An 11,754-nucleotide genomic window follows, 5' to 3' on the forward strand; every position below is an offset into this window, starting at 1 on the left:
CTTAGAAAGAAACTTCCCCGAACAGGAAGAATATATATTTATGCATGACAACAGTGCTGTTCACACTTCCCGGCAAACACGAGAGTGGCTAAGTGAACATCCAGAGTTAATTTGTATTGAATGGCCCCCTCTATCCCCAGATTTGAACCCAATTGAACATGTGTGGGCCTACATGGTGCAAGAATGGGAAGAGAGACGTGAAGACAGAGACCAAACGTTTCTTCAAAATCATGTTATGGAACTGTGGCAACATTTCCGTGACACACCGTCGTATTGCTCGAGACTTGTATCTAGTATCCCCTCCCGACTTCAAGAAGTTATTGACTGTGGACGTGATTACACGAAGTACTAGTGTGTTGTTTTTTGTGTAAACATTTATTTAAGTTTCATTTATTTATTATATTTTTTCAAGAGCAATACTTTCGTTCTTCATTCTTTTCCTTTGCTTGTTTACTTATTAGTTCGTTAAAACGTTAAGGAAGAGTAGTATATCTTCAAAAAGTATTTGTGAATTTACTTTGAACGTTTCTAAGAATACATTTACTTTTTTTTCTTACTCTATATCATGCCCAATATTACTTTCATTTCAGTTAATTAATAACTTTATTTCACATCTCGGATAAAAGTATTATTGTCATTTTAACGATGTTTTTCCTTTTGATTGTGTAATTTCTAGTTTCATTGAATTATCTCAATTCGAATGAATAAATCACATTTTGTTTATTGTCCCTTCCTTAGCTAGGTTCGAATTCGAGAACAATGTGGTGTAATTTACGTTCTTTATTCTTCATATTGTGCAGTAATGACAATAATTATTTTTCATGAGTCCAGTTGATCAGTGAGAACTTGGACAAACATTAACCTGGTGATTTTTTACGCAATGACAAGCGTAAATTACATTTTAGCTGTTTTTTATACTTCGCAGCGATGAAACATTCTAACAGTGTGTTAGCGTTTCCTTCCTCGCCTTCCAATTGAACTGTCTGTGTACTGCGCATGCGCCAGTCAATTTCCATAAAAGATCATAAATAACCCTGATACTTTCTATAATATTTACGAAAGAACGTGTAATAGAATCTATATCAACAACATACATCATTCATCAAAGTAAGGAAAATGTGTTCATGAAACAAATTAATAGATATATTATATCAAAGTAAATTAGGTTTAAATTTTAGGCAATAGAAAATGTTATTCTGTAATAAGAACTACTACTCGAAGCCTTTGCTATAATCACTAGTTGTTACCATAGCCGAGTGGTCTAAGGCGTTCGGCTTGTAAAGCACCATTCGAACTTACTTCGAGTCCCCGCCGGGTACAACGCCTTTTTCTCTCTTTTTTTCACCTGTTTCTGTCTGTGTTCTTGTCGGATTCTATTAAATAGAATTTCGAATAGAGACCAATATATATGATAAATAATCATTTATTTGCGAGTCTGCACTCGTACAATATACATTTTCGAGATTTTGATTTTGGAAATGAAGTGTATATAATATTGAATAGTAAAAATAGTAAAATAAAAAAAATATTCGTATAAATATTGATTAATTAATTAGTGTTAAACATGGCTTTCCAATCAGGATTATATAGAGAGGACTTACTTCTAAGTGCAATCCGAAAACAAATATTTGAGTTTTAATCTGACCCAAAGTTGGTAACTTACAAGATAATTTATACATGATTGGTATTGTAATTTTTATGCTTTTATTATAATCCTCTATAAGTTATGATTTTACCAATTCTAAATGTAGAACGAGAAACAAGTGTAATATTATATTTGTTACGAAAAGCTTTTAAGCAATGATGCAATCAGGACGTGATCTGAGGGAGAATTTGAGACTCTTCTCGAGCTAAGAAATTTCCGCCTTCAGGACCATATATTCGATCGTGCTCAACGTGGACTACCAATGTTTGCCCTCCACCCGCATATTGAAATTCCCCCCGAGGATAATTTTCTGAAGTCACCACTATTTATAAATAGTTTTTCGTTACAAATCAGAGGATAATGGAGTAGTGAGTATACTTCTTTTTTTTTTTTTTTTTTTTTTTTTTTTTTTTTTTTTTTTTTTTTTTTTTTTTAGCTATGGATTTAAGATTTGCAATTCATATAATGTTGCGTTCTAATCGAATTTGAAACAAAGGAAGTTTTCAATGAGTTACTCAAAGAAATATTTTCAGCCTCCGGATAAAAATAGGAAGACACTTAAAGAGAAACAACTTGCTACCGGGTTTGAACACACAAACATGTGATTGCTAGTGTATCGACCCAAACCACTCGACCGTTTTGTATGCCTTTGCACATCTTCTTTTGCCTTTTGTGAAAGTAGTTTATTGTTTCATACTCGCTTTTGTTTATTACGATACGACTATGAGTTCTCAGTAAATATTTGGACGTTACAGCTCTTGCAATGTATAAAAGTGTTTTTAGAATAAATCACAATCGATATTATGTCCTAATAACATACGTAAAACAGGTTGAATTCATGAAATGATTGAGGTTGGAGTGAGCGTAAATGTTTTCATAGTTAGGAGCCTGGATATGCAAACCCGCTTAACGTGGGGATTTAATTTTGTGAAATTTGGTACCATTGTTCCTCCAAAACATGCTCCAGTTCCTTAGGGGATGCTGGTAGAGGATAATGAGACCGAACACGCCTTTCTAACTCAGACCACAATGGCTCAATGATGTTCAGATCTAGTGATTGTGGGACCCAGGGGAGATGTGATAGCTCCTGGTCATGTTCCTCAAACCATGATTTCACCGTTTTTGCAGTGTGACAGGAAATTCCCTGATTCTCATGACAGGTGTCAGATGATGATAACATATAAATAACGGTGAATGTTTATATATATATGAGAACATTTATTCTACAGGTACAAATAGTAATCAATTGCTCATACCTACATTCCACTTACCTTCCGAAATAGGTATTATAATGGTTGGTTAAGCTGCTGCAATTGGTGTACAATTAATGTTACAAAAATATATTTCATAAAATCTCCCTGAGCAGTATGAACCCTGGAAGAATATGGGATGAAAATAATTAGAAAGACAAAAGCAACAGTGAATGAAACGAAGCAGACGGTGTCAAATATACAAGTACGAAGGGAAAAATACAACAGGTAAATAGTTTTCGATACCTGAAGAGTATTCTTAGTAATTACATAGTGTGAGCGTAAAATAAAAGCAAGGATGGGAATGGCGAAAGAAGCATTTAGGAGAAAGTTTATTTTTGTGTCCTTGAATAAAGAGTTCGGGAAAACTCATAAAATGATTCCTGTGGAGTATTGTACTGTATAGGCCAGAAACATGGATATTACGCAAAAATGATGAAAAACGACTGGAAGCTTTCTAAATGTGGGCGTAGAGGAGAATGGAGAGAATTAGTTGGGTAGAGCGAAAAACGAATGAGAGGGTATTAGAAATGGTGAGGGAGAAAAGAACAGGTTTAGATGTAATTGAAAAGAGGGAAAGAAACTAGTTGGGTAATTGACTAAGAAAAATTGTATCATGAGAAACAGAGAAAGGGCGAGGCAAAGGAGGCTACAGTTGATGAACGATATCAAAACAAGAAAATTCGTATGTGAAGACAAAGAGGTTAGCTGAAGACCGTGAAGTATAAATGCTTCTCAGTTACGGCAAGTAACCTGGCAATAATGGCAGATTGCCTTTGATGGCGATAAACACATATAAAATTGAGCTCCCTCGTGGCTATATAATTAGCGTTTGTTAAAATTCGAATAATTAATTTTTCGAGTTAGCGTTGTTAAAATTCGAATAATTCATTTTTCGAGCGTTAGCGTTGTTAAAATTCAAAAAATTCATTTTTCGAGCGTTAGCGTTGTTAAAATTCGAATAATTCATTTTTCGAGTTAGCGTTCTTAAAATTCGAATAATTAATTTTTCGAGCGTTAGCGTTCTTAAAATTCGAATAATTCATTTTTCGAGTTAGCGTTGTTAAAATTCAAATAATTCATTTTTCGAGCGTTAGCGTTGTTAAAATTCAAATAATTCATTTTTCGAGCGTTAGCGTTGTTAAAATTCGAATAATTCCTTTTTCGAGTTAGCGTTGTTAAAATTCGAATAATTAATTTTTCGAGCGTTAGCGTTGTTAAAATTCGAATAATTCATTTTTCGAGTTAGCGTTGTTAAAATTCGAATAATTCATTTTTCGAGCGTTAGCGTTGTTAAAATTCGAATAATTCATTTTTCGAATAATGGTTTCCTCGAATATTCGAAGAAATCGTTATTCGAATAACTGTTCGAATATTCAAAACAAATATTAAAAAAATAGAAAATACTAGTCGAATTAGCGATAGTCAGCGTACGTGTTTTCGGTGCATGAGGCCCGGGTTCGTTTCCCGGTGGCAGCTTATGTGGTACGGATTTTCCGTTAAGCTCGAGGTCCACGTTTCACACACCCTCAATGCTGAAAGATACGCTAAAATGTCCTAATCCAACCAACCACTATACAATTTAAAAATTTAATCAATATTCTTTTAAAAATGTACGTATGCTGGTACATGCTGAAAATAAAATAAATTTGCTTTCAAAGATGACAAGCGTATGGTCCTCTTTGTATTAATAAAAGTAGTCTCTACTTGGAAAAAAAAAAAAAGTTACAAATGTTGAGTTAGAAATCTTTATAACCTTATCCCTAACGATTTCAACCACAACCAAAACCAGTAATTTTTAAAGCTCAAAGAAAACGAACCGTATTTTTTAAAAATTACCCAGAAACATACTCCTAAAGATGTATTAAATTGACTCCCTTGCTCTTATACCCGTAATCATATTTGTTTCATATTATTAAGTATTCTGCTTTTTGTCTTTTGGCAAATCCTGGGACTAATTCTTTTTTCAGTTTGAGCCTAGAAATGTTTCTTCCATCTTTCTCGATTTTTAGCTTCCTCTTATCTTTCAAATCATCTATCACATGTGTTCTTCTTATTCCTCGCTTTTCTTCCATCTTTCCTTCTATGGTGGTATGAAGAAAACAATTTGTTCACAAGATGTGTCCAATCTAACTGGCTTTAATACGAAGGATAGTACCTAGAAAAAAGTGTCCTCTTGTTTCCCATCCGTTTTAAAACATCTTCGTTTGTTACTCTTTCTGTCCATTTTATCTTCTCCATTTCTCTCCAACACCACATTTCGAAGCTCTCTAAATATTTCTTCTCTAACTTCCGTAATATCCAAGTCTCTGAACTATAAAGTCCAATACTCCACACAGATCTGAGAAATTTTAGTAAACTTAATTCAACTTTTCTTCTTTCAAGATGGAGAGTACTAGGGAGTCTCAAAGAAAGCATATGCATATAAATCCACGTTATGTTTCGTTTTTCATTTAATTCACTTCTCATTCTTGATTGATTTCAACCACAATTAGTGAGAAACCTCAACGAAGACCCGCGTGGCGTAGTCACTAATGGGCTCCCCTTTGGTACGAGTGGTCCCGGGTTCGATTCCAAGTGGGATCATTCGTTCGAAAAGATGTAATAGCTATCTAGGGCCATTCTGAGTGAAGTTTCTCGTAGGGTTTCATCATTCACACCAGGCACATGCCGGGATAGCACACTTCTGGTCACAAAAACCTAGACTGCCTTCTAGAGTATAGGTCCAAAAAGTCAAACCTAAATCTTTACGTCTCTCTGGTCTGATTACAAGGGAAATCTATTTCCCTTCCGTTCTGTTACAGAGTTCAGGCCTATTCTCTAATAGAGATATATCATCTGAACATGCCTCCAAGTAAATATACATGTAGTATGTAGAGAGCAATCATAAAATGGGACAAAAAAGATGAAAGTCTAAAATTCTCATAATGCATGATACCAGATTCAAGCCAGTGGAGGGTAAATGGTCAACAGAACAGTAACAGTAACGAAAGGAGGAGGCTAATAATAAAATGCTCTTGGTCTAATGGATAACGTAACGGACTCGTGTGCTAATGTTCATTTTAACATGGGTTAAAATCTTGTCCACGAAACTTGTTTTCTCTTTTCTTTAATTTATAAAGTTGCGTTTTACTGACAAAGAAACTGGAAATCCAGTCGGAAAACGACCATTAGGAAGACTTAGGCGCAGGTAGAAGGATAATCTTAGGCGCAGAAGTCAATGGAGAGCGCGCTATTGAAACTCGGGTTTTATAGGCCATGGAGTTAGTTAGTTAATAAAATATCATACCGGAAATTTGAATATTAGAAAATATCCTTTTTCCGCTTCGTATTCGGAATTTTTCGAAAATGCTGAACCACGAAATTTTAATGAATAGATTGTATAATGAAGAGCACACCTCCAACTTAAACAAATCCTGATATTTGGCACTTTCTGAATAAGAGGGTTCTTACTTATTTGGCGAGTACGAATTCCCCGACTTTTCTACGTTCCCCAGATCATGATTTACAAATCTTAGGCCTTTATGTAATATAAAAAAGCAACTATATTTCTCCCAACTATATCTACTATGTATGTACATGTGTATATATAGTGTGTGTAGGTAGATTAATTTATTTTGCAAAATATCCTCTACCAAATAGCCAAGTAAAACAAAAAGAGGAATAAGTTCTGAGAAGTAAAAATCCGTACTTAAAATTCACTCTTTTCAGGGACTTTTCACGAGAAAGCTGAATTCCGTGACTTTTCCAGGTTTCCAGATTTTCCACATCGGTGTGGACCATGAAAAAAGAAAGAGAAATGTAAATATTTTTAAAATTTCCCCTTTAGTTTCTTAAGAGCAGAGTTTCCGAAAACTCTGAAATGTACATTCCCTTAGTTTTAATTAAGAGTTTATATGGGAGACAAGGTGGCTCAGTGGTAGAACGCTTACCTCCGGTGTGGGGGGTCCCTGGTTCGATTTCCGTCCAAGTTAGTTTGTGGTGGACAACATCGTGTCTGTGCGTTTTCTCGTGGGTACTCCCGTTTCCTCCCACTTTCTCATTCCACCAATTCTTCCATCATCATCATCATTCTTGCTTTAATCATCATCATCTTTAGTCTAAAGGGCATAATTGTGGGACGTTCATTTCATTTTAAGAGTTTATACGCCGAATTTCATACCTTCAACTTGAGCATCATAGATTAAGCATTTTCTGAATACAGAAAGGGAAACTAGGATATTATAGAAGCGATCTTCCTATTCTTAGAAGTGGAATTTTTAGAAACACTGAAAAGTGTACTTCCTTACTTTTAAATAAGACTTTCTTTACCGAACTAAATAAGAATTTCTTTCTTCACCTCGATCTAAAATGAATCCTACATTCGGCATTTAAAAAATAAAGAAAGGGGGGAATTTAGATATAGAAATGACCCCCTTAGGAGGTTTTCTTCTTTCTTTTCTTCTCTCCAAACCGCTGAAGCATATTTCATTACTTTTAATATAACAGCTTATATACCAAATTCTACAACTTCCAACTTAAGCGAATCTTTAAATTCGACTCTTTTTCTTTTTCTGAACAAAGAAAGAAAAATTTGAATATTATAATAGGGCCGCGGTGGTTCAGTGGTAGAGCATTCACCTCTTGTGCATGGAGTCCTTGGTTGGATTCCACCTCGTGCCAAGTGAGTTTTGTGGTGGACAAACGCCATGTGCGCGAGTTTTCTCGGGGTTCACCTGTTTTTATCCCATTTCCTTCATTCCACCATTTCATTCATTTCTCATCATCACCGTTTCCTTTAGCCTAATCGCCAAAACCGTGGGACGTAAAACTTAAAGATTTCATTTCATTTCAATATTATAGAAAGGATACCGCTTTCCCCTTTTGAAGTGAATTTTCGAAAACGATGAAACACGTATTTTCTTGGTTTAATGAAAATTCTATGTACCGAGTTTCATCTGTCAAATTGAGGGATGCTTAAGATATCCAATTCTTGGCAAAAAATTTACTCCCACTCTTAAGCCCGCTTAGAAAACATATTTCAATAAAACCTTTCTTTTGTTATCTTTTGATTTCATAACAAAAGCATTATTTTATTTTATTTATTTTTTCAAATTTCAGCCCACACAGCACGAAATTCAATGGCAGTCATCCGAGGAATGTTTACACAACATATCATCTCATTTCGGAAACGCTGAATGTCCTTGATGCTCGCCTGATTTATCACTTTTTTTTTTCCAATGGAGCTATTTGAAAAGTATGGTCTATACACATCGACCTCACACTATGAGGGAATCGCGTTGTTTTCTAGATCATTGGCAACAATTTCCTGCCAAGTTCACTCCGGTTGTTCAAATCACAAAGAGTACTCTACATGAATTTTTAAATAGTGGAAACTTTAGATCCTCATATAAAATGCATTGAACAATTCTACTGGTTATGTGTGGCGACGAGCAGAACGAGGAGAACTGCCCTGAAAAGCTTGTGCCACTCTGTCCATAATTGAACTGAGATTTTTATCGCGTAGCTTTGATTAAAATGCGTATCCTAAGAGGGAAGGAGGGGGTTTAAAATGTATGTCAAAATACAGTATCTCAGGAGCTCTCGAGTTAGAATTGAGTTGAGTTGAGTTGGTTTTGAGTTTAACGTCCCTTTTCAGCAGCGAGGCTATATGAGACGTGGTCCTACTGATTAACGTGGAATCCGAACCACATGAGCTCCCGCCGGGAATCGAACCCGGGTAAGAGTTAGAATTGAAAATTGAAATATGAACTCCTTATTAAAAGTAAGTGGAAGAGCTCAGCGTTCCCGAAAACTTCGCTTCTACGTTGTAGGGGAGACGGAAGCAATTTCTATAATATTTTTCTCAATTAATACGACGTTGTCTCACTATCACGGGAAAATATTTGAACTGTTTCAGGTGAATTTTGGAAAGTAGTTAGCACTTCGGCCGAGCTAGACTTTTATATTTGTCATTTCAATTCAAATACATGCATCTTAAGAGAAAGAAAATTAATTTAATTATATATTTCAAACATTTTGCACAAATCTATTCTTTTCGTGCAAAGAATAGGTATTTCAGTTAGTCTTTCTGTACTCCTTTCTGGTCACGGGTATGCATTAGAGAAAGAAAGTTCCAATTTTGTTCAGGAAATATGTATGTCAACAGAACTCCATTGCGTATTTTTCGTGATGCATTTTATAATGTATAATAAATTGGTTGCATTAGGAAGAACTTCTTAGATGACTGACAAATATATCAGTGAAAAAAATATTTATACCTTAATAGTTCTTTAATTTAGTGATAAGAAGTAAACCTTTCCTCAGAGTTTTGCAATTATTAGTTCCATTATTTTGTTATTTTTTTATGGTTTACCAGATTGTTTTTTTTTTTTTCTTGCTTGCTTTATTTATTTATTTTGTTGATGGTATGGATTTCAATTTCTTTTCTAAAAAAACTTTACCAAGTGGTTACTCTTTCTCTCGTTAGAATGTTGTCACTGTAAATATACCGTACACAAAATTACAAATATCTGTTAGCAGGGTTAGCAAAAACCATGATTTTTATTGAAAAAAAAAACACAAAAAAAAACTGTTTTTTGTTTAAACTTTTTTTTTGTTTAAAACAGGTTTTTTTGGTTTAAATGTATTTATATCACATATGAACAGAAATAAGTTTCTTTCGCCTTGGTGTTATTGTGCAACAAGCGGGTTATGCTGAAAGGGGTCACATAAGCTTAAAGCGGAAATCAAACCGTTTCTCGGCTTACATCCGAGGGAAATTGTCCTGCATTTGAACTCGAAAGCGGGACTAATTGGGCACAAATGCGATACGTCTGCCGACTCACTCACAAAAGATGTTGTACTGATCGTTACATACTTGCTAATATAATCGTCAAGAGTCATTTCAGAAGGACAAAAAGATAAACAGTTACACAAGTGAAACCATTATACAGAATTACATATGGACAATTTCAAAATACTGCAGAATAGAGAAGAACTAATTTAGTCCAAGTTGGTTCACTACGACTTTTATTAGTTCAAGTTAAAGGAATACAACGACTTAATTTGCATATCAGTAAGAAAAGTGAATAAAGATACGAGTTATTTGAGTCCACTTTGGCTTTGACCAATTTATACATAAATAGATACCAAATATACCTCTGATTTCAATAAATGCCTCTCGTGGGGTTTGTATGACCCCCAAACAAGTACGGCACTTCGATGTATTTTATCAATAGTAAATATTATTAAAACAAAACAATATTTAGAATTTGTCTTTGATTGCAACTGCATAACAATAATAACAAACTATTAAAAAATTAAAAAAGAAACATTCATAAATGTATAAAAAGAAAAAAGTTATTTTTGTATTATAATCTCTTTGGGTAACGAATGGGGAATTTAAGTCTGAATATAATACGAATAATATACGGGAGTGAAACGTGATAACCCACAAATGTGTGTTCATCAAGAGTTTACGAATACTTACACTTTTATGAACGTTTTTCGCTTTTTGGTTTAAACCTTTTTTTTTTTTTTTTTTTTTTTTTTTTAAATCAGCTGGTTTAAACCACCTTGTTTAAACCACCCAACCCTGCCTGTTAGTGATAACAAAAAATGCACTCCCGCCAAGTAGGCTAATGCTAAAGCATGGGGAACATCAAACTATTCAGCAAGCTGAGTCAGACTCATACCATCATATTTAATAAGAGAAGTAAATTGCTTACCAATCGTTTGACTATGGTTTATGAATGCGTGGCCTCTTGACTCTGGGAATATGCATTCGTGGCGAATCATCTGCTAGTAGTTTTCCCTCAGGGCATATAACGTACCTCGACAGTACACCATCTTTTCAAGAAAATAGAAGCAGTTAGCACAACTCACGAAGTATGGGCTGCTTAATTAAATAACATCAATGCTACAAAGGATTTCTTACGAACTTCTGGGGAAAACGTATCAAACCATGGTTTCGTGTGGTTACTTAAAATATTGTCACGACAGGAATGCTGCATATTGTACCAAATACCAATATTACACCAGTCTCAAACCAGAGTACAGGAAAGAACAACTTCAAGGTGGCCATTTTGAATCGCAAATTCAAGAAATCAAAGTGTACTTATTAACCATACATAAACGCCGCATCCAAGATTTCCAACCCGTAGCAAAACGCACCAATATGACGACTTGGAAACTCCAGGAACTGTACAAATCAAAAATAAAGTAGAACGCACACAGGAAAAGCAGAAGCTCATCTCTCAGCTTAGATTCCGTACGTCAAACGTATGTAGGTGAGCACGTAATCCACTGTATCACAAATTATTATAAACAGCTATATGTCAAACCTACTTCTTCATGAACAGTCCTGAAATTCTAAACTATCTTTCTACAGTATTCCAGGCACAGGATCAAAAGTATCTATCAAGTTCATTTACAGAGAAAAGGTTAAATTAGTCATTGCTTCTACACGACGTGGAAAATCTACAGGAATTGATTCCCCACCTTTAAAATTCTATATTATTTTTATAGATTTAGTAGTTCCTTTTCTCACAAACATTTTCATTAAGTACCGACAGAATCTTGTTCTAAGTGAATCACTCCGCATAGGTGTTACAGTTTTAGTACCTTTACACTTTTAGTGATTTAAGGCCTATTTGTGTACGGATTTGAAAATCTTAACGCCCTGTCTTGCAAAAATAAAACGGTAGGACTGCTACGAAATTTAGCTTTAAAGGTTTCTTTAAACACTGGCGTTCGCAAAATGAGTCAGTGGCGTAAGGAAGGGGGGGAGCAGAGGGGCCGCCTCCCCCCAAAGAGGTCCGACAATGTACTTTGGTACTTTGACGTTTGTAATTTTTTATATATTTTTATGTTTATATA

At 34.8% G+C, this 11,754-nt stretch overlaps 1 protein-coding gene across 1 annotated transcript in view; it reads right to left on the reverse strand.

The window, feature by feature from the left end:
- Window positions 1-10,689, reverse strand: part of LOC145664872 (homologous-pairing protein 2 homolog) — a 134,025-nt gene extending 123,336 nt beyond the window's left edge. The window contains exon 1 of the mRNA XM_081731917.1: window positions 10,605-10,689. Coding sequence (XP_081588043.1) covers window positions 10,605-10,674 — 70 coding nt within the window. The 5' untranslated portion in view covers window positions 10,675-10,689. The remainder of the gene's footprint in view (window positions 1-10,604) is intronic.
- Between the last annotated feature and the right edge of the window lie 1,065 nt (window positions 10,690-11,754).

Source organism: Thermobia domestica, chromosome 11 (assembly GCF_964235325.1).
Source record: "Thermobia domestica chromosome 11, izTheDome1.hap1.1, whole genome shotgun sequence".
Taxonomy (NCBI): Eukaryota; Metazoa; Arthropoda; class Insecta; order Zygentoma; family Lepismatidae; genus Thermobia; species Thermobia domestica.